Source organism: Lagopus muta, chromosome 4 (genome assembly GCF_023343835.1).
Source record: "Lagopus muta isolate bLagMut1 chromosome 4, bLagMut1 primary, whole genome shotgun sequence".
Lineage (NCBI taxonomy): Eukaryota > Metazoa > Chordata > Aves > Galliformes > Phasianidae > Lagopus > Lagopus muta.
Genome location: NC_064436.1, coordinates 54,587,682 through 54,612,356, shown reverse-complemented (window position 1 = coordinate 54,612,356; position 24,675 = coordinate 54,587,682). Strand labels below are relative to the sequence as shown.

The 24,675-nt window shown below is 36.9% G+C and overlaps 1 protein-coding gene across 1 annotated transcript; it reads left to right on the top strand.

The window, feature by feature from the left end:
* Positions 1–210: 210 nt before the first annotated feature.
* Positions 211–12,331, top strand: LOC125692560 (cytosolic beta-glucosidase-like). Its single transcript, XM_048943242.1, is given in 7 exon segments — positions 211–252; positions 1,507–1,579; positions 5,750–5,977; positions 10,872–10,924; positions 10,926–10,938; positions 11,417–11,546; positions 12,208–12,331. Coding segments are annotated over 7 exon segments (663 nt in total).
* The last annotated feature ends 12,344 nt before the right edge of the window (positions 12,332–24,675 follow it).

Genomic DNA, 24,675 nt, shown 5'->3' with positions numbered 1-24,675 from the left:
CTACCAATAACATTAGTGATGCAAAAAACATGTATAATTACTCTGGTTCATTAATACCTATTAATCATGGTTTAAGATGTCCCCAGTGTGTTTTACTGTTAGCTGTCCAATAGCTTGCATGTGAAAGCCTGAGGAGGCTGATTTCAACAGAGAACATTAACCCATTAATTGCATTGGTTTTCAGTTATCTCTATGAAATGTGTAAGGGGCATGTCTGCCTACCATATGCGTCATTGTGTGTTTTGGGAACAAGTTGGTATGCTGTGCCTCATTTCCCTCCTTGTTCCTTTGTATTCATAATGCTTTTACCTCTCCTTTGAAAGACACTTGAGGAAACACATGCCTGCTGTGAAAGTCTGATTCATTTTGCACTGCATCTGCGCTGTCTGGTTCTGTAACGTGCACTTTGGATTTAAATCAGCTTCTCTGTATCTCTGCAAAGGCTTTCATTTTGCTAATGAGTTGACTTTTAAGTTGTGAATATTTCTCGGAAGGGTGTGTGTTATCATCTGATGGTCCAATTAGTGCAAATATTGACCTTGGTAAAAGCAGTGTGGCTTTAATAACATAATAAATGGGAAGAAAACTTCTCTAACTCAAAATAATAATAATGAAGATAAATAATAATAAAAAAATTACAGTAGTGCCATCTAGTGTGCCAGGTGTTGCAGTTTGCTGGAAAGGGGCAGTCAACTCCTTTCAGTCCATCCCACTTGTTACTGCTTAGCCAGCTCTCCTGTGGCTACTTCCTGCTCAGCCTGTGACAGGGCAGCAGGTACAGTGCTGACAGGAGGCAGAGGAGAGGACCCAGGGGCTGCCCTGCAGATGTTTGTCCTGGCACACATGCCATAAAGTTGTCGCTGCTTCTCTGTGAAAAAAAATGAGTATCCATGAGACTTCAAGGAAAGAGAAAGATAGCTCTTCTGCTTGTACTCCCACATAAACCTTTCTCTTCTACTCAGTGATTTCCATTGCTAAACACGTAGTGGCTAAAACAGCCTTTCATATCCATTGCAGCACGGACAGACCAATTTTTTTGGTGTGGACAGAGAAAAAAGATATACATTTGATGTGAGAAGGGCAGAGAAGCTGCTGCTTTTTGAAGCTAGGAAGGGATGGAAATGAGCCTTTGCCTGTTTTCTGAAGGATATACGTTGTGTTAAGGGTCCACAAACCCCTCTGGCAGTGGGGGAAAAGAGGGAGGAGAAGAGGCACCTGCTCTGTATGTTAGTGAAGCCCTTTCCCTGTGACCACTGTAGGCTTTTCCACTGCTGCCTTCTTCACTTCCACTGTTAGTGACTGAACTTCTCTGCTCTAATCCTGAGATATGCAAAGTGCATAGCTTGCCCTTCAGCCTGTGAAGCTGCACAGGGTTTATTTTTGTCTTCAGTATAGAATCTGCTTGTAACAAGTGCAAGAGTGATCGAGCCAGAAACTGTTGTCTGCAAATGAGGCCCGCATCTCCATAGCATCACATAATGCTGTGTATTCGCCTCTCCTCTGCAGCTGCTGCTGGAGGATATTGCTTTTCCAGCTGGATTTGCTTGGGGTGCAGCTACAGCAGCATTTCAAATTGAAGGTGTCAATTTTTAAATGCCAAATAGCTAGGGAAGGAGAGATCTCTCCTTCATTGCATAGATGCTATATCTAATGCAAATACATGTAGCACTTCCATTTAAACGCTTCTGGCCCGAGCAGTAAGAAGAGGGTAAAAGATTTTACAAATCTCAGAACCGTATGGTTAGGAATTGGAAATGGGGAGGAGCTTCCACTATCTACTGAGAGTGAAGGGAAAAAAAGAAAAGGGAAGAAAAAAAAAAAAGAGGAAAAAAAAGAAATAAGTAATATTCCCATTAGCTTTTATTTCCTTTTCTAGAATTAATTTAGGAAGGTTACTATTGGTTATTCCAAAACAGGGCATGAGAACTACCTAGTAGATGTCAGCACTCATGGGGGTCCTTAGTGAGGAATCTTCAAGGAGTGTGAAAAACAGAGAGCTGGGAGGTTAACAGCAGGACTTACTGAGGCTCCTGACACGTGTCATGTTCCAAACTGAATGGTGGCACCAATAAAGCAGTTTGCCCAGCATGGTAAAAATCTATGTGGCAGAGTAGGGAAAGCAAACCCACAAGGTACAGGGACACTGACAGCTCTAAGCCCCCAACCATTCCCTCTTCATAAATGTGTGTTTAGAGACCACTAAAACACATATAGATCTGATTTTCTCATATTATACCCTGCAGCATACTGGCACTGTGCTCCCATTGATTTCAGTGACTAAATGGGAGCTGTAGATCTAAAATTGTCTTTGAGGATGTAGCCTGTAGTTCTTGCTTATTGCTGAAAGTGAGAATACTTACCCAGGCCTGGAACCTTTTAACAATCTCTGCTCATTTCACCTAATGTCCTGAACAGCCTGCTCTTCCCTGGGAATCAATATTCTGGGCCAGGTCCTAACTCGAGTCCAGCAACGCGCACAGCTTTGCTAACTAATTCTTAAAATGTGAATTGTGTGTGCATACAGAAGGACATTATAATTTCCTGCCTTTTGAGTGGCTGGAAGTGCAACTATAATGTTCTCTTAATGTATTTTTAATGAGCTTTCCTAAGGCTTCTGAGTGGGAGAGATGTTAAAAAAAAAATCTATAATGTGGTCTAGACACTACTCAAATGACCCCTTTCCCACTGAAGTAAGAAACTCTACAGGGAATTTCTCCTCCTGAAAGCTGTGGAAGCTGTGCAGCTTTTGACTTAAAGGCAGCATGATTGAAGCAATAGTTCTTGTAGAGTCCAAACTCAGTTGCTGCATGTATCACAAGATCCACAGTGGATGAGGCAAAGGCTGATAGGCTACTTTCTTTTCACTGTCAGCTATGTATTTATGCACAGCACAACCTTATTCACTCTGTATATTTCAAAGTGTTAAAAAATCATACCAATTGTACTCTGCATGCTCAAAGTGCAGATTTCAGAGGTTCATGACTCAGTCAAATCAAAATCAATTTGCAGCAGAACACTCAAAGGCACTTCTTCTTACTGAGGGCCATTTCTATGCTAAATTTCAACTCCCTGCTTTAGTTCTGGTTTTTTTTTTTTTTTGCTGGTTTTTTGTTTTTTTTGGTTTTTTTTTTGAAGAGAGGGAAAAGTTTAAAAAAATTCTTGTAATGATAAAAGTGTTTTTCTTCACTTCTTTCTTATGCCAAATAGTTGAGCTACATTAATTCAAACAAAATTTTACCTTTTGGGCAGAGAAAAAGCCAAGAAAATTTCACACCAAAGGATGAAAACATAGTTAATTTAGAGGAAAAGCAAACTTGCAAAGTATATGAAAACTCAAATAATCTGATCACTAATAGCCCTACTTCACTAGCTCCACTTAAAAGGAAAATAATTTTCTCTTATTCCATTGTGATAATTGCAGAGAATGGGGAACATGCATCACATTTCATCATGTTCATCATTGTATTCATCATTTATTGACATATTATACTGGCATGTAAGGATTTGGTAGCTAAGCCTCCCCTATGTATTTGAAATGTAAAATCAGTTTCCCCATCACTGTTTTTCCTGGCCCCGAAGTTCACTAAAACTCAGGGTATGTCTACAGTAAGAGCACAGCGCTAAGGTTTCTGAGCAAGCTTAGAGGAGCAGGCTCAGTTCATTGAAGCTAGCTGAAGCAGAGCAGAGCTCTGTGCAGGCTAATTGTGTCTCAGCAGGGTATCTTAGTGTGTGTTGAGTTCTCTGTTGCCTGGGCTAGATTACTTCCTGCACTTTATTTAGCTAGCTTGGGTACTCAGCACTGTACAGAGAGGCTCACTGAAAAAGTGGGTTGGTTTACATAGCCCCAGTCAGGGCTTTATAGCCACTAGTGACCACCAGAGAAGTACTGGCAGTCTGCTAGAAATCAAGTGCTTTCCCCCTCCCACCCATCTCCTTTGCTGGAGGAAGGCAGGCAAAAAAGCAATGGTGCAGCATTTGCACTTGCTGCTTATTCTTAAATAAAAGTGTCTTAGGTGCCCAGTCTGGGAGCTTTTGGCTTCCCTTCACCCCACCGTGGTGAAAAGGAGCTATAGCTTATAGCACTGATGTGGAAGCTTGCTCTTAAGGGCTTCCAAGTTCTGAGTATCACAAAAGAACTACTATTAATTGTTATTACATGCACTCCTCTGAAATTTATTTTTGCAGGCATATTTAAAATCGAAAGCAGGGCAGGAAAACTTACAGTATGGCATTTTTCTGAGGAGCATGCACACAGAGCACAAGATCTATGATAAAGTCTGAGATAACGAGAAACTCAAGCTGCCTGGATCTAAAATTTGACCTACTTTGAAGGTTGTCCCACATAAGAGTTTAATTGACTGACCAACCAAATGTGGATGTATCAGTGTTCACGTGCTGCAATAAAATTCTGTAAAGAACATGAAATGTGACAATGATCTTTGAAAAGCTAGGTTACAGAAGGGATATTACAAATTTTAGTAATGCTTTAAATTAAGTGTCTTCAATATGCTTAACCTTGCATTAAACTTAGATTTAATAAGACAGATGTGTATTAAGTACTGAATATACTTAAGGGAGCAATCTTGCGTTGGCAGGGGATGGACTCAATGACCTCCTAATAGTTCTCCTCCATCTCTAATTTCTGTGATACTAATTGATTATTAAAACACTTTTATTGAGGATTGATATGTAGCTATTATATAGTTATTAATCTTACAACCCAACTGATATTTAATTTATACGTGATTTTAACACACAATGTCATTTTAGTTTTTAGAGAGTAAAACTGTAACAGAGCATTTACTGGAGCTCTGAAAAATCTTGCTGGTGAATGTGCTTGGCCATCATGGGGTCATTTGGATTTCATGATAAAATCACACTTTGCAGGAGTTTAAGTTTACAGAGCTCTCCACATTAAAAATGGAATGTTTACCTCTGCTACAGCATTGCTCTGGAAAGACAAAGAAACTCATCAGGAAGGAAGGTACATCTCTTTGGCTTCAATAGTATGTAATGTTAAGAATGTGTGATCTCAGACAACAGTGAGATTTCGAATATTTTAAAGATAATCTCACTGCCTCTGTTTTGGAATTGCAAAGAAATTTCTCCAGTCTATGAGAGTGAAGAAAATGGTGCAGGGATTTTGAACATTTAAAATTCATTTCTGTGAACGTTTGGCTAGGCAAAAAGCAGAAGTTTTGCAGAGCTGTGTTATTAATTCAGCCTGTATATGCCTAGGGCCATAGCTCATAATGGCATTCCTTTCTTTTTAACAGACTGTCAGGATTTTCAAAGGACATCTAGAAAGCCATAAGTGCCTATTTGTTGGATGTATTTCTCATACCCTAAAGGCTTTCTTTGATATGGACTGATCTTTTACATTTATGGATGGAAGCTGTGTTAGAAAATGCCTTTTGTGAAAACCTGTAATATCTCCAGAGTTGCAAACATCAGATTTTTGGCTAAGGAAATACGAAGCGTGTCAGAACTCCGAGTGCTTTTAGAAACAGGATTTTCAAATAATTAGCAGCTAGCAAAAATATGAATAAATGCAAAACCTAGTGCAAATATATACTAATGCTTGAAAGTTCCTAGCTACTTTAAATGATATGAGGAGGGGGAAGGGAATATCACTAGCTTTTCTCTTAGGATTCTGAGGTTCTTGTGCCTACTTTGTGATAAATATTTACATTCAACATATGCTTTCTGATGTCAAAAGTGTAACAACCAAGTTTTGTTTTTCAAGCAGAAGGCTGGAATACAGATGGAAGGGGCCTTAATGTCTGGGGCACATTCACCCATCAGGGAGGAGATCGAGTTTTCAAGAACCAGACTGGTGATGTAGCTTGTGGCAGCTACACTCTGTGGGAGGAAGATTTGAAATGTATCAAACAGCTTGGATTGACTCATTATCGCTTTTCTCTTTCCTGGTCACGTCTGTTACCTGATGGGACGACAGGTTTCATCAACCAGAAAGGCAATTGTTTCTTAAAAATAGAAGGTTGCAGCTTTAATTCAAGGTTATTGCTGCAGTCTGGCATAATTAATCCAGTAAGCTATTCTGCAGCGTAGCTTTGAAATTGCAACTTTTTTCAGAGTAATTATGGGATGATTTTTTATAGGTTTGCAACAACTTACTAATTAATATTCTAGATCCCTTTGGATAGCACAATCTTTTGGGATAGGATTAATATTATGTTTCCTATGTATTTTTGCTTACATCAGTTTAATTGTTACTCTAAATCATTTTGCTACATCAGAATGTTTTTAGTTACAAGAATCCTAGCCATGAGGATATTTTTGGATGGCTTGCAATGGAGAAGTCTCTTACTTGGCAAATAGATTTAGATAGGTTATCAGCATACTCTGATGTAATGAACTTCTTGTTGACAGTTTTACAATAAGAGGGACATAATTTTTCCAGATATTTTCTTTAGAACATTACAGGGGATTCTTTAGGCTCAGCTAACAGCTATGTCTATGACAAAACAAGCCAGCCCACACTCTGAAGAGAATTTTCACAATCTCAACAGATGATGCAGAAGTCTAAGCATAAAGTGATATAACATATAAACAAGCCAGCTGGGTTACTAGATGTCAGGTATAGAATCTGTTGCACATCTGATTTAATTTTAATTCCTTTGGCATAGGCTGGGGAAAAGATGAAGATGACTTATTGGAAAAGAAAGGAAATGGTAGTTTTCCCTGCAAAAAATAAGGAATGGAAAAAAGAAGAAATAAGGAGAATTATGAGTTATAAAAGCAACTGAAGCTGAACTAGGAAGGATGGGAAAAAGCAGTTGGCTGAGGTCTCCTTTATTCTGGGAGGATGATGTTCCAGGAAAAACAAAAGCAAAGTACGTTTGGATGAACCTTTGAATCTTAGCTCTGTCTCCTACTCTTCTGAATCTCAATTCTATCAAGAAAATATGTAGCTTTGCATTTCAGGGGCAATGTTTACCTTGATAATTCCTTTCTTTCATTGTTTTGAAGCTTGCAAAGATGGAAGGCTACAAAGGGACAAGTTTTTTTTAGAAAATGTCAGTCAGGTTATCCTGATCTGCACTAGGAAGTAGAAGCAATATTCTTCTGCAGATTTTGGTCATGGAGAGCTTGTCTATTCAAGAGGCAGCAGTCTGTCCTCTGCATCCTGCAGATTACATTTCTCACTAGAGAGTGAAGGAGCTTTTGTTTCAGGAATTCAAATGAGGGGGCTGGGGGATCTGCTGTAAACAGACCAACCAGCCATTTTCCCTGCAGAGCATGACTGCAAAAACTGTGCCAGCATCCCGTAGAGGCTTGAATGGAAGCCTTCCCTTTGCTACCAAAGTTTACAATATGTGGCCCACTTTTACTAGCACAGCTTGTACTTCCCTTGGAATGTTTTTTGTGGCACAACGAATTTAAATTTGGCTGAGTCCTTGTAGTTTCTTCCCTGTCCTGATATTCCTTCAGCTAGTGCTGCAGGCACTGTGCAACATCACTGAACAGCCCACTGAACAGGCTTTTGTTTCTCGGATGTCAGACTGGGAGAATGCAAGTAGACACTTGGTAAGGGAAGCTAAAATTTTGACAAAACTCAGCTGTAATTTCTGAAAATGTTCACTTGATCTGTAGTATAAGCAGTTGCCTGATTAATATTATGAACTTTACATTTAGCGAAAGGGCACTGGAGAAACTCCAAGTAGGCTAGCTTTCATTAGGCAGGAGTTCACTTCTCTTGTGCAGTGATCTGTTGAAGCAATTGTAGCTGCCTAGCATGGAAAGGCCATCATCTTCTATATAAACATTTTTATAAAGAGCATGTGAAGAATTAGAAAGCTTAGAGCAATGTCCTTTCAAATAAAATTGTTCTCACCAAGAGATTCCCTACCAATTTCACACCTAAAACAGAGGGCATTTGAAAACCTTTAAAACCATTCTGTTTCCAACTCAGTGGGTGTGGGGGCTCTTAAAGCAGCACTGCTGTAGGGTGTGTCTGATTTTAGGTTAAAACTTGCACAGTTTGTTTGAGAAGTATTTTAGCAATGTTATTTGTGCCCTAAAAGCTGTTCTGAGCAGAATGTTATCTGCTATACACTGGGTGCAGATGTGGAGGAGGACAGAAGTAGTCGCGATGGGGCTGTTAAGTCTTGGAGAGTTGCATGTTTTGCCTCACTTCAGCATTCAGACAGGGAATCAAGATGGGGAGAGAAAAACAATAGCAAGGAGAGAAGAATAATCCTTCATTTTCCAGTGATAAAGTGCTCCTTAGAAACTGTAATCCCATAATTTTGTTGTGTCTCCAAAAATCCCTTATCTGTACACTTTCCTGGAAGAAAGATTTCTTCTGTATTTCTGCTTTTAGATAACCCACAAATATAGCCATAAAAACTAAATCAGGCTACTCTGAAAATTAGAATAGAAAACCCTATTACCTATTATTAGAATAGAAAACCCCCATAGAAGCATGATTCCCAATGTGGTAGAATGGGATCGTGTACCAGTGAAGAGGCTTTTTTTGTTGTTGTTTTTGTTGTGTTTGTGTTTGTTTTTTTTTCCTCAAATCAATTTATGTAGTAAACCTTGCAGTTCTTTCAGCAACAGTTAACACACAACCAGATCAAATGATTCCCTGTTAAAATATAACAGAAACAAACTGGTTTTACACTAAATGGGTTGCAAATGGCAAGAATTATCAAAAATTACAGTTCCAGTTCCAGTAAATTCCTTCTCTTTTTATGAGGGTGCCTTCTGAGACTCATATGCATATCTCCTAAGAAGTTCGGTTCTTCTGGTGATGTATTCGGATGGAAAAGCAAACTACCTGTGAGATTTATTGTGAATTACATGGTAAACACACTTATTGAGTCTTTCTGTGTTAAAGGATGCGTATGCACATGTTTGTTTACAAGAAGTCACTGTCTAGATATTGGGTTCTTAATTGATTGCTGCAGTATATGCTGTGTTTAAAAAAAAGCCATTTGACACAAGTCCTTAAGTTTTAACTTGAAGATAGGATAATCTGAAATTTATTATTGTCTTTTTAAGAAGAAGTTAATGCAGGATTCTCTGCTGACATTTTTAAATATCAATACACACCAAGATGAACCTACAAACCCCTGGAAATACATAGTACGATGTAATACAGGCATATCTATTAATGAACCGGTTTCTTGTTTGGATTTAAAACATCTTTTGTTCACACATTGGTAATAATAATACAAACCATCCACAATCTCATAGGCCTATATTTTGTTGATCTGTGCAATTAATTTATTCTCTCTTAATTTCTCCTCCTACTTTCTACTGCATTCTCAACTTTAGAAATCATTTTTTAGTTTGGACTTTTGTTTGTGTTTGCAGCATATCCTCAAGATAGACATTTCCTAAGCAGCTATGTCTTTTTAGGATATGTGGGAGTCTAAAACCCACTAAGGTTCTTTAACACTTTGGTATATTTAGACCAAGTCTCTGAAGCAAAAGCTGTCTGATTTCTCCATTCCCCAGCATGATGGAGAACTACTCCTGGCTGGAGCCTTGTAGCTTAACAAATAATAATTCTAGGCCACTGTTGGCCTTTTCCAATTATTTCACTAAACCAGATAGTTCTAGTAAAAGAGCATGCTAATTGATACTCTTTGAACCAGAGCTTATGATATGTTTTGCAATATCTAATATTTTCAGAAGGCTTAAAAAGCAATGTAGCTGCGTTTGGATTTAGGTAAAATTAAAAATGCTTATGTGAGAGCTTAAGGTATTTTGATATTTAAACTTGCAGTGAACTCGGAGCAGCATAAAAATAGTCCTTTAGGAAACATATTCATGTCAACCACTACTAAATCTGAACAGAAGGTGAATTCCCTTTAAGCCTCTAGAAATGCATCCCCAGTGCTGGCCACTTTTAACAGTGCATCCAAGAGATTATAGCTGAACTCTGTCTTATCAAGGGGGACAAGTGAGGTTGGAAGTCATGAGATTTTAAGGAGGTGAGCTAAATCCTTCTTGGCACCAGAAGGATTGAGCAGTCTGTGTAATGGTGGTGTAAAAGGAAGAGAGTTGGTTTCTTGGATAAACTATTGCCAAGACATTCGAGCTAGTAGTTAAATAGACCACACCCCAAACTCTAAAATATACCAGAGCCCCATGAAAAGTTGTAAATCTCACATAGATTTGGTAAGTTGCCCTATCTAATGAGGAAATGATTGAATTCTCATCGTTGCAAGGTATTAAACGCATTGGTAGTGTCTTCTTTGTCTTGATATTGGCATGGAGAGTGACAAAGAACAGCCTGGAGGAAGCAGCTTACCAGCAAACAAAGTTCAAATCATGAAAGATCGTCTTACTTAACTTGCTGAGTATGGAACTAAACTTTGTAAAATATACACTTCTCAAGGAGAGAAATTCTTTCATTAGAACAAATCTACCTGTCCAACTCTTGTGCCAGGATTTTTCCAATGCATTTTGATCTTGTACATGCAGCTAGGCTGCCATTTGGGAATTAAAATGAAAGGATTATATTTTCATGTGACCAGCACCAATCAGAATTATTTTTCTCCTGGGGAGTTGCTGTCCACTGATCTATTTTGAAAATTTGCATCCTCTTTTCGTCTTATGTGCCTGAATGAAATGTGTTGTGTGCTGAGCATTTTTGCCAACTCTGGGCTCTTGTCACAGTAGTCAGCATACAGTTGAGAGAGAATTTTTGCATCTCATAACAGAGCAAAATGTGCAGTGTGGTTTCTTTATGCGTTAAAATGTAATACACTTAATAAATTAACCCCTTTATTCTTTTCAGTATTTCCAGGAGTCAATTATTACAGCAAATAATTAGTAACCTGGAAAATTACATCCTGTTCACAGTATTGCTTTGACTTACTCCAGTTTTTTAGAAGATGAAGGTGGTTGGAGATCTAAAATGATCTTTCAGAGCTTTGATAATTTGTGCAAAATATTGCTGCAAAGCATTTGAAGACTGAGTGAAGCTTTGGATCATTATTAATGAGCCTTATGTTGTTGCTATACATGGTCGTAGAAAAGGTATAGCCCCTGCTACAACAGAATCTTGCACCAGAACTTACAAGGCAGTTCATAATTTGATAAAAGCTCATGCTAAAGCCTGGCACCGTTATGTCAAGATAATTAGAGAAAACAACGTGGACCTGTGCCTATAGCTCTGAACTCAGATTGGCAGCATTTCTGTAAATTTGGTAGCAAACCACAAGGAAGGGTACATGTCCTTTACCTTAAAAAGCTTTGTCAGGACAGTATTTATTGGTGGTGAGTATCAAGCCATTGTAAAGTCCTGCTACATGTTTAGTTCAATGTTACTAATCGTAAAGGCTTCTAGAACTTAGTAAAGAGTTAAAAATGATGGCCTTGTGTACTGCTGACTTCTTTGCTCTGAATCGTTTCACTTATGATCAAGAAAACACAGACAAGAGGCTAAGTGTCTCAATGGCATGTGTGGCTGAGCAAATAACGGATCCCTCTTGGTCTGTTGCAACTGGGAGTCTATGGCTCGCTGAAGTACCATGGGGTTTATACTGACTTCTGTGTTATATCAAAGTATGACGTAAGGCTCACGGGACAATTTAACCACTACTAGCTGGCCAGTAAGGGGATCTGAGAATCCACCGAATAATACTGGTGATTTGTTTTCTTTTGAGGAGCCCATCTGGATGGCATTAGACATTGTATAAGATATAAATAAACAAGTCACCTTGGGATTCTTAATTTAATGCTTGTGTGCCAGCTATAAAAAGTAAAGCCTTATTGTTTTCTTATTGCCTTTATACTTGATAGCTATTTTACAGTTTGAAAAGAAATACCAGTGTTTTATCATCTTTTCAGCTCCAAAAATTATCTTTTTCATGCCAGCAGTAAGGCATTCTTGGCATGGATCGACCCCTGGCAATGGGACTTCTGGTGACTGCCAGTACCAAGGGGTTAAGGAGCAGTCACAATAAGCAGATGCTAATGCAGGAAAGATATTTTAGACTTCTCATTAAAATAAGTCATTTCACTGTCTTCATGGATATTTGCACAGTTTTGCTTTTCCATTGTTAGTCATAAAAGGTCAGCTCATGGAAAATTAAGTTAATAGGGTCACTGCAATTTGATGAAAACTAGTTTTAGTTTTAGCTTAGAAAAGATAGAGGGTAATGCATCTGATTTTATGGGCTTTCTTACATCTGTTCTGAATAAAACTTCTGCTCTCTTGTTCTGGGATATATATAATAACCCTCTAATTTACATCACCGAGAATGGGTTTTCCCAAAGTGACCCTGCTCTACTTGATGACAGCCAACAATGGGAGTATTTCAGGTCGAATTTACAGGAAATTTTATAAGGTACCATTTGATATGCTGAAAGATCAATTGTTCTAACTTTATGTAATTTTCCTTTGTGCTTATTTGCATTCAGCAATGACCAGTGATTCTTGAAGCTAAAACTCACATAAATCAGAGTAAAGTGATGTCATTAGAAAAAAAAATGTTTAGCAGAAAGTAAAGCAAGTAGTTTTAATCTTGTTTCCACATCTTTGGATGGAAATAGATAAAGAGGTTCTCCATACACTATTTCATGTACTCAGTGTTGTAGGACTATCCATTAATTGAACAAAGCAGCCAGCACTGATCTTCAGAAATGCTCAACACACGCTTCTCATTGTGAAGGATGTGAAGTGAAGTGCACCATTATATCTGACCATTATATATATATAAAGGGTATATATATATACCCTTTCAGAATATGACCTCCTGTCCAGAATGAGGTCCCTGTAATAATTCATTCCTGCACTGGTCTATTAAGCCTTTATAGCTCAGCTTTTGCCATTATGTCATGATAGGTAACAGTATTAAATGCTGGTATGTTTTTGTTGTCTTTTTTTTTTTTATTTTTTAGAAGCTTCTTTACTATTGACTTTGATACAAACATAGTTGGTCCAATGTTGAGATCTTCTGGAAATTCCATTTCTACCTTCCATCTGCTGAGAGCATTCTCTGACGTAATTTACAGGGAGGAGGTCATCTCTCTATGTATCAAGTAGAATGTATTTTTAAATACTGGTTCATCCAGTTTTCCTGTCATATTTGTCCAAAGTGATCACAATCATGAATGTCATGTATTTGTTTAATATTTTTGGTAGTCATTCTTCCATTTTCATTTTGCTTCTATTTTATTTCTGCTACGCTTTTATTTTTTATTTCATTGCCTTAATTTAAACAGCCATTTAAAAACTACCTGTCTGTCTTAATCCTTTCTATTCCAAGTCACAACCTAGACTTATCAGCCATGCCAATTAACTGTTTCTTCAGCTCAGTGGAAGATGCAAAAACCATTTTCTGTCTCTGAAGCCAATTGGTAGGGTCTGCTTCTATCTAAAGGTGGTATACCACATTCTAGCTGCCTTGGACTGCTCTTCCCATGCTCTGCCATATATGACCCTAAGCCATATTTGGAGATATATAATGGAGTAAAAATTAATTTCCATGGATTATCAAGGGAATGTGTTTGAGTCATGCTATTGACCCTGTTTTGTTTACTTACTTTGCAGACAGAATGTCTGGATTTGATTTACTCTGAAGAAGATATCAAGAATTTAAGAAGCATTTAAATGGGTTTAATTTCAGGTCTAGTTGTTCTACAATGTACATTGTCTTATCCTGAAGTAAACATTTAAAGTCAGTCAGATGAATCACCACTTAGTGCGTATCTATTTGTGTACAATAAGACAATGAGGGTGACTAGCTTTGAGATTGGTGCATATATGGGAGACATCAACATTCAGGTAAAATGAGACTTACTTTGCCATTCATTCAGTCCAGCAGAGTTTTTAGACATGTGTGGTCTGACTGTAACCAATGCAACTCTACACAGGCTTAGTTAGTTTTTCTTTAACATTATACTTTATTTACGTCTATTTGTTTATGCATCAATAAACGTGGTGGGCCACTGATTGAAACAGGTCTCTGTGTACAAAGATAATATAAATATTAAATCCATCAGCTGTAAAGCATTCTGTGAAGAAATGCTTGTAACTTCATCCCCATGTAAATTCTCCCCTGATGCTTGGAGTCAACAGTTTCTTATATCTATTCCCTACGAAGTGGCCCATGAATGAGTAACCCATTTCAAGTTTTCAGTTCAGGTACCCTGAAAAACAGGATTTTCAAAGATGTTCACTTTATTCAATGCTTTAATTCTTAACCATTTATTAAGTGTTATGTGAAGCAGAAAAGTTCAATTGCTCTGCAATTGGTGTCAAAAATAATTCCTTATCTTTGAGCTAACTTTTGAAATGTACAGGCTCATTCATGCAATGATCTCTGGGTCATGATAGGGGCTTGTGTGGATTTTGCAGTGGGTTTGGCCATACTTACTTTTTTGCCTAACCAAGAAATAAGTATGCCTGACTAAAAAGAAGAGTATATCAACAGCCACTGACTGCACTTGTAAATATAAAATTTTAATGTGTATTCTGATATTATATTTTGCATTAAAAATCCTTCTGCCTTTTAGAATACATGCTTGCATTTCTTATGGTAACATTGTCAGCCAATATTTTCAAAAAATATTTTCTCCCTCTTTGAAACCTTAAATGTCAGAAAGAGCTATATTCTTGTACTCTGAAAATCAGATACTTCAATGCCTCTCAAGATAGGTAGCAGGACTGCAGGTGTGCAAAATGCCTAAAATTTTGGATATCAAGACTATTTGAAATGAAAGATTTTGGAGCTCTATAGCAGACTTTTTATTTCATGAGTTTACTTAATATCCTTCACCCATAAGACTGATTACACAGTGTGAATAACTAAAATAACCACTGTATGTTATTCCTATGCTTTATTTTTAAAAAAAGATTTTGATGCTGTCAGATAAAACCGAAATTTTTATTTTGGGGGCGGCATTAGTTAATAAGAATGGAAATAACAATGTAAATATGAACTAGGAAACGGAGAGTGAGCAGCATGGAGCCACTACAAATATATCACATTATAGCTGTTATAAGATGGAAAATAGTTTCTAAACACTGCCATGTTGCTTCTGCGCTATATGGATAGATAAAAGCATCAATATTTTAATAAATGTGGATATACATATTTAACATCTCTACAGAGCCATAAGCATGCATGGTACTTTACAGATAAATGAAAATGATGTCTTCTTACCCCAAGGAGCTTAAAATCTAATTTAGATACAATGCATGAAGAGAAGATGAACAGAAGGCTGGATGAGATGTATAAAGAGAAAATGGATCAGAGTTGTGAATCGCCTTTTACTACCATTGCTCTTCCTTAATTTTATGTAATATATGTTAAGCATGACAGCTAGACCAAAGATCAAGGCTGCCAATAAAAAGGTAATTGAAACTACTTAGTTTTGGAAACTGGAACCTTTTAAAAGAGATAATAGAGTTTCATAAAATTCATGAAGGAGAGCAATGTAAACAGTGGATAAACTGTTGCCACAGGCAGATGATGGAGAAGAGCAAAGAAGTTATTCCATAATCTGGCCAGTAGAAGATTAATAATAGTGCTGATGGGGAGGAAAAAATGAATTAAATGAAAGTTAGAGAGCAGAGGGCTGTGAGAATTAGACAGTGGAAGGAGAGGTGAAGTTAGTATTAATAGAAGGTAAAGAAGCTGAGGATGATGTGATGTGATATGGGCAGAGGTAAATAAGAGGGAGATGAGAAGCAAGAATATATGAGAATAAGCAGGACGAGCTGGAAGTAAATAGAAAGCATATGAACATTCAATTTGGAGTTAGCTAGAAGGTCAATAGTGAAAAATGCAGGGCAAATGAGATAAACTATTGCTAGAAGAAAGGGATAAGTAAAGCTTAAGATTCAGATGGTGTTGATTTTCTCCTTAAATATAGTTGAATGTAGCAGAAAAGGAAACGAGATACAGAGGATGCTGACTGCCATGAGAAGTGCAGAGCAGAACTGAAACTGACAGTAAGCAAGGTGATAGAGTTAAGAGGATTTTAAAAATGCACCTTACATTAAATGCAGTTTCTTCTGGACTGCTTTTGGGTCTTTTTTTTCTGCTCATACTTCTAAGATTTGTTATAAAGCCTTTTATGTCTTGTCACTGTACACTTTGATTTTGCTCTCATGAACTATCTGTTTAGTCTACATCGTGGACACACACTAGCCTGCTCTTGCTGCATTCACATGCACATAAAACAGTCAGGTTATAATGCAATACTGTAGACCCTGAAAATATGATTTATTGTTAATTAAATATGGATGTCATAATGTGATTCCCTCGGGTCAACTATAAGCTTGAATGATATTGAAAGAGCTGCAGCTGCAGCTCTGTTTCTTCACTGCCACTGACAAAAATGCCTCTACAAATAGAATACAACAATGCAGACATCTTAAGGAGTCTCTGAGATGTGCTGTCCCTGGCATAACATTACCATGTGATGTTTTCAAGAACTATAAATACATTGACTACATTATAGTGTAAAAGTTAAGAAGCTCTGCAGTAGGCACCGCAGAAGTGCTCAAATCAAGCAGAATTTGTTATCAACAATGTAAGGGATTCGAAGATTAAAACAAAACAATGCAAAACCAAAAACTTATAAAGATGATAGCACAGAATGATGCATTTCTCAGATTTTTAATATAGTTTAGGTTCAGAATATAGGATGTGGTTCTGTACAATTTCACTTAGAAGCCAGTTTCATAATTTCACATTATCGCAAGCATGGCTACCCAATTTATTAGGATAGATGTTTGAAGCTACCTCTAAACAATGACAAGATTCTCTTGTTACTGAATGCTTAAGCTTCTTTTATTTCTTTTTCAAACTAATCCCATAATCTGAATTTTCTAATCTTCAAAAGTGAGCACTTTCGTTTTTCAACTCTTAACCAGTAGTTTTGCAATGGAAAATTATGAAGAATCATTTTATTTCTCCAAAATGTTCTGTAATGTGCCTTCAAAAGTATCTTAAGTGAAAATAATGCAACATACTTATAAGCTTCTGCTAGGAATCTCTCCATTCTATTGGAAACAGAATAATAGGAGTCTGGCTAGTACAGCAAGAGAAAACCACTGTCTCTGTATGGTGGTAAATTTATTACTTGCCAGTGTCTTGATTTCAGATCGAAAAAACAAATGGAAAGTAAGAAAAAACAAGGATGGCTATGGACCCTGGAGAAAGGAACTGCCTGATTCCACCATAGGAGTTTTGAGTGCAGTGTTAAAGACTAGCTAAGCTGCGTAATGCATCTGCGCTTGAGCTGTAGGGAATCTAGATATAACCGGTATTTCACATCCTCATGCCGTGTCTGTGATTTACTTTGATTCCAAGTAACCAGCCTCCGTGAACCATAAATTTTCAGAAGCATTAGCAACTCAAGAATAGTTCCCACTCTATAGGGGAGAGAGAGAGGTCACAGGTGGTTTTGTGACTACTTGTTGCCTCAGAGAATATAACCTAAATATTTAGGCCCTGTGGATGCGGTACTGCTGCTGGTCTTCCTCGTCAAGTCCCTTTGGGCTATTATTAGGGGCAAAGGATTTTCTTTGCCTACAAACAAGTATGACTGGACTACACTGTTAAAGTAAATTCAGGATTCCTCAGCTTTGCTACCAGTTGTGCAAGCTAAAATTTGGGATCTCAGTGGCTAACCATCAGATGCTATCTACGTGGTCAGAAAGTTAGAGAAAACTATTCCTTACCTGCAACTTAGAGATTTCCCTTAGGAAATGATTTTTGTACGTACAAAACATAATCCTCACATCAGAAGCACCTATTGTAGCTTTTTTTTGATTCTGCCTATTTGTTGTACAGGTTCAAAGATAATTACAATACCACTGGGGAAGAAAAAAACCCCTTCATAAAAAGAAGGGATTTGGGTATTTTAGATGAATAAGCAGCCTTTTATGAAAATAGTGAGTTTCAGTTCATCAGATATGGATTGCACATAACATTACTGGTTTTGAAATCAGTTCTAAGCTACATACTTTGTTTGGAGTTACCTTTCTGCAACTTACTGAATCCACAGAGGCACATCATAAGAAGTACTGTGCTGGTGGTGTGCCTTTGAGATAGTTTTAAATTTTAATCCTCTCTTTTTTGAGACAATTCAGTTTCAAATAACTCAAGCTCATTATGTGCATTCTAAGTGTTTTTCCTAGGATCATATACAGGATCACACTACCATAAGCTATTCTATATAGGCATATATACTTCCTGTAATTGAGAGGTAGGTACAGTTTATTGGAATAAACATCTCTATTTAGATACCTATCACTTCATAATGTCACAGATATCTGTTCCAGAAAATGAGATTTTGCATTTTGATGTAGAACAGGAAATCTATTTTGTCTCAGTGCAGAACTCATTACCACAAAATATTATGAAAATTGATTCCAAAAGATATTAGAGAATTAGTGAGAAAGCTGTTAAATTTAGTGGTGATGGTACAACTTTTTTCTCAAAGTGTTCCTAAATGATGAATTCCATGAGACATATTCATGCACTGTTTCACTTCCTTCTCTCTAAATATCTGCTATTGACCATTTAAGTAGATGGATCTGGAATTTGGCAGTCTTTATGTTGTTTGATAATCATTACATAATTGTTTTGTTTTGTTTTTTTCCTGGACTCAACTCATGTATAGAAGTGTAAATAGGAGAATGAATGAGAATAGAACCTTAGCTAGGGTCTACAAAAAAAATATATATATATCTGTTTTTAGGATAGCCTGGATAGCTAATATATTGCTGGCCAGCTTTCACTACTTATTTTTTCATGATGTTTCTGTGATAGTAACAGCTCATCATTTAATTTCATAGGAGTTATTTCAATTCTAAAGGGCTGAAAATGAAGTAAATACAACTGTATGGGGAATATTACAATGTCAAATGAAACAGGGTCATTGCAGTTCTACATGTAAGCTGCTACCATGTCAAGATAAATGGAAGGAAACCATACTGATCAACAGAGCAGAGTATCGGAAGTGACTGAATAAAATGCAAACGTGGCATTATCTGCTATAAAGTCTTACTAAATGAAAATAAAAATTTCAGTCTATACCACTGCATTATAATTTGATCTCACAGACGTCAGGTGATTTAAAGCCATGATTTCTACTGCAGTTTTGACTGAGCAAGTGTGTGTTCCTTCAATGCATTAACACATACATTCACTATGACCTACTTTATAATTGCTGTGGGAGTTTGCCTTTGCATTTTTTGATAGCTCTCTGTTCAGATTCTCAACCATAACATTGCATTAGTTTATTTGCATTAAATCAATTTGGCTAAAGGATCTCTCATTTTTGTATAAAGAAATACTTAGCCTCGTCATACAGGGAGTGAAGTACCTCCATCTCAATTTTAAACTAGGGAAATGGAGGTAGCACAAGTTCAGTGTAATTTAGCTAAGGTCAAAAAGAAGATGGGACTAATACTAGATGTAGTGTCTGGATTTTCTGCTCTCCTTCTCTGACTTTGTGTGCTCAATGTCACATTCTTGCAGCGAACACATTTTGAAGTAAACATTCATATCAGAGAATATGAAGATCTACATGAATGCATGGTATATGCTTCTATCAAAAACTCTAATGGGAAAATCATTTACTGAACCTATATGGAACCTGGAAATTAAATGCAAAATGTTACTATTTAAAATATACTAAATACGCTTATCTTAAGTGAAGGAACTCTGATGCTTGAACAGAATTTTTTTGAGGAGTTAATAATTCTATGATACTGTGGAATCATTTCTCCAGAAAAGTAGGTGGACAGTTATATTTCTGGCAAATGGAAAAATCAAACTACCAAATAGTAAAATATCTGCAAGTCATCATACCTCTATGAAAATGTTGAATCTGTTTGGATGCAACACAATTTAGAATATAGAGGTTTCTTAAGAAAAAATATAGCATTTATTTATTCATGTTGAGGTAACAAAAAACTAGCTACATGAAGTCTTCTGGACTTCCCTAACAGCTCTCCTTCAGCAAGAAATCAGTGTAAGAAAATGTAATCATATAGAGGAGAATTAAATAGTTGATGTTCATGTACGCTTAAAAATTATTTACTTTTTACTTTTACATTTAATTTTAATACAACAATATAACAATCAAATGCATTTTTCTTGCTGTTTCCTGAGAGGAGAAATCCTCTCTTGCTGGCACAATTTTGTTTTGGAAAAGTAAAACCTAAAAATATTTCCTGATACTTACAGGAATTTGGTGTTCTAATCTTAAGCTGTGCATTTGTCACATTTGCCCAGTGTGAATGTGACTGAAAGCATCAGAATATGGAGAGATGGTTTTTAAACCATCTTGCATGGGAGATAAAATCTGGAATGAGTTGGACTTGCATGAAAAGTATTTGTTAGTGTTGGTGTCCCATTGGATTAATTGACATTAATTGACAAGGGAATTAAGACCCCTGTGAAGTCTATGTGAAAGGGAAGGATGTCTGGAAATTTTCTTTATCCTGCAACCCACACTGTACCTCACCCGTGTTTCAGTTTTTAAGAAGCCTTTTACATACTTCCATGTTAGCCTTCCCTTCTTTGCATTCACCTAGTAACGCCAATGAGCCAGATATAGCAAAGGCTGGTGAATTCCTGGAAACACTGTTTCTTCAGCAAAAATGTTGTTTATGCTGTTGCCATTCTTTGCATTGCCTAGTTTATTGGAATTCAGGCGATGTTAAATGAATGATGAAGTTTATATGGATATTAGTAGGGGCTATGGGAGCTTTAGTGAAGAGCTTAAGCAACAAAGAAACACTTTGATTTTTCAGAAAGGATCAACTGAAGCCTATATGTGCCTTTGGTATTTGAATGTTTCTAAAAAAAGTTAGATGGTCAGAAGCCAAAAGTTGTATTGTGTATTATCTTTTCTTAGAAGTTTATGGAAGTGTATGAATCACTGTTATAAAAAAATGACAAGAATTACACATTTTTCATTACTACGTGTCCTTGTTAAGGAATACTTTGTGATTATTTGGATGATTTTAAAAAAAGGCAAAACAATACTTTTCCTACTGTGAATGCAGGGTCGGGGCTTACAGTGCAGGGCTCATGCGGTATAATTTCTGCTTGGACTAATATGTGCCCAGCAGTAAGTACACTCCTGCTGTAACAACTGAAGCTGCCGTGCACTTTTCAAGTTTATTCTCAGCCATCCTGCATTGTAGAAATCCAATCTAAAGATCATAAAGGAATGAATACGCATAGCTGAATGCAGTGCCAGGGACAAATGCTTTGGCTCTTGCAGAAGAAGGAAAGAGTACTTTGCTTCCACAGCTTCTGAAATGGTGATTTGAAAGCTCACTTGGACTTGCATGCCTTTTATATCTGAAACTCTGAATGTCACCTCTGATCTCAGCATCCAGCTTTTTGGCTGTCTGGCTGTCTTTTTCTCATGAGCTACCCCAGCAGTTATGATCAGCTGGGTGCACAAGTAAACAGTTCACAGGTTCTGCATCCTGCCCTTGACTCAACATCTTTATGAGCTTCAGAAAGGGATCTTTCACTAAGATGTACAATTTTCAGTGCCGGAGTGGAGCTAATCAGTCTCCTCTCTCAGGTATTGGCTCTGCAGGGTGAGCATTGGCTTGAGTACAGGACTTGCATCCTGAAACTTCAGCAATTCAATACTCTTTATATATGTTACTACTTAAATTAGGGTCATGAAATCCCATTTTCCATTTGTAATCTTTTGACTATTGTGATTTTTTTCTGTTCTTATTTGACGATCATGGTATTTCTCTTCTTCTCTATTCCCTGCTTGCCTTACCCCTGTCAATCCTGTGTTTTCCAGCAGGCAGATGCTGATTCTCCTCATCCATGTGTAATCCCAATGAAATTTTCATTTTCCATATTTTATAGTCTGCTGCTATTCACCTTTTTAAAAACAGGCAATAGGAGTCCAAGGGAGAAGAATTCACTAACCTCCTGGGGATACTAAAAATGATCATAGTCTAGCAAGTCAGTCTTTAAAGATCCTTTTTCATTCCACCCTCCCCTCTGCTACTCTTTAAGTATTTAAATCTGCCCCCCACCAGCCAGACTTCCTCACCAGATGGTGCCTTCTGACTAGCTCTGCCTTTCTTTAGAGGATGAATAAGTACAGTGAAGAGCATAAGGAACTGGTGAGACAGCTACTGGAATATTTCATCAGTGCTAGTGTCCACTTTTTTAAAAAGACAGTGAAAAATGGGAGAGAGTTCAGGAAGAAGCTACAAAAATGATTTGAGGGCTGGAGAAAATGCCTTATGGTGGGACTCAAAAAGAGCTCAGTCTGTCTAGCTTATCAAAAAAGAAGATTGAGAGGGGACTTGATTACAGCGTACAGGAACCTTCATGGGGAAAATATACAGGATACTAAAGGGCTCTTTAATCTACTGGAGAAAAGAATAAAAAGAGCCAATGGCCGAATGCCAGACAAATTCAGATGAGAAATCAGACACATTTTCTAACAGGGAAAGTGATTAAACATTGGCACAAATTACATAAGTCCTGGATTCTGTGCCTCTTGTCTTCACATCAGTGATGAGTGTAGTTTGGAAGATATGCCTTAGCCAAACCCAGATGTTAGATACATTACAGGGAATCTACTGAAATTTAAGATCCTGTGATACACAGAAGGTCAAACTGGACAATCTTATGATCTCTCTGTCTTTGATTCTATGAATTCAAAGTACTGACAACAATAACTGTCCATATATTATGAAAATCAAGCTGGACTGAAGTATAACCTTGCAGAAGCTAGAGAGTGGTTTTGTCGAAGTAGATGTATTTAAATAATGATTGGGAAAAAAATAACATTTTTTTTTAATAAAAAAATTAATGGAATGGATTGATGCAGAGCATTTAACATATTAATGCTTAAATTATTTTAAATTAATATCATTTTTCAAGTCAGAACAAGTTGAAAATGTATATTTTATAAATAAATATCAAGCTGTTTCTTCCAGGAGATTTTAAACTTGAATATTTATATTTTCCCCAGATTGTTTTGCATTGCTTTTTTTCTGGCTGAAGGAATTCTTCCCATCTCACTATGATTGAATTTACAGCATGTTTATTTTCATGAGAACATCACTAAAGATTTGTCCAGAATAACAGGGAAACATGTTCCACCCTAATGCTCATTGGTTGTTCTCACTTGTTCTCCTCTCTGAGAATCATTATCACTTATGCAGGCAGTGATAGTTTTTTAAATGATGTAATCATATATAGGTGTGAAACGGTAATGGCTTTATCCTTTAAGATAAAGATTTTTTAAAAGGTTAATTATATTCCACAAATTGTTTTAAAAGTACAGTGTTAACATTATTGTAAGACCCATAGTTGGAAAGCAATTCCCCAGTCTAATATATGTCCTATAATTCTAATAAACTTCCTTATTTTTTTCTCGTTATTGCTTTGCTTTCCAAGTCCTAATGCTAAATTTAATGCTAAATAATTTCTCTTTTTCTTTTGTGTTCTTTCTTCCAACTGTTTGTAACCATGTTTCTTCCATAGCCGTAGACATCACATAGCCAAGTGAAACATATTTATCTTTTCTTCTTAGTCTGAGCAGATAATTCATTTTTTCTATCAATCTTTTTTTGTTTGTTTGTTTTGTTTTCTTCAACTTCATTCAGTTTTTCATCACCTCTCCAAAAATGTCATACATAGGATCACACTAATGTCATTTATTGCATAGTCATGATTGCTGCTGTGTTTCAAGCAAACTCCAATGCAATTTCACCCTGGGAAAATAGAAGCTGCATTCTTATGTCTAAAGTTGGGGAATGGATAAATGAAAAAAATATCAGCTCAGCGTAGAAAGCCAAATTGTATATAGCAAAAGCGCAGTGGCAGATGCAGGAATAAAAAGGTCTCATGACTGTGGTTGAAGCAGATTAGAAAGAAATGACAGGTAAGGAGAAGTAGAATGTGACAGTAACTGACCTTAGCTGCATAAAAGTTGGAAACTGTGAAAGAAGTACTAGGTACAGGAATTTCACAAGATTTTATCCACCTGGACATCAGGAGATGAATTCTCATGCTTTTCTACCTGTTTTACTGCAATCTTCTCTTTTTAGTGCTATTAACAGCAGCCATAGGCATCCTCTTTATCTCATCAGCTTCAACTTTGCCCCCTTTGTCTTACATAGAATTGGATAACAAAGTCTTCCTTCACATTGACTAATAATAATAATAATAATAATAGTAATAGTAACAATAATTTTAAAAAATCAATACAATCTTTCAGTTCTATCTACTACCACCTGTATTTTCTCCGTGGGGCACAGGCCCTCATGGCTAGAGCCCGGACATATCCTCCCTCTATAGATTTTCTGTCACATACAATCCCCAAAGTTCTGTTAGCATTCAATCTGTAGCTAATGCAAGACAACTAAACAAGCAAGGATATGTGAAAAATGGAAAAGCAAATTCTTAAGACTAAATGTGAGCTGGGTGGGGAAAGTATTGAAGTTAGAGACTCTAGTTGAATAGTCTCTAGTCAGAAGAATTTCAATAACATGGCAACATGCTGTTACTAGTATGTGGACTGATAGCTTATTTGTTTCTGTAGGATCAGTTTTTGTTACTATTTTCTTAAAAGTCAACCTCGATCAAAGGCTCAAATGTACATGTGGCTCTTTGCTGGCAGTCAGTGTGAGCCCAGTGCCAGAATTCACGCCTGTTTTTCATTTAT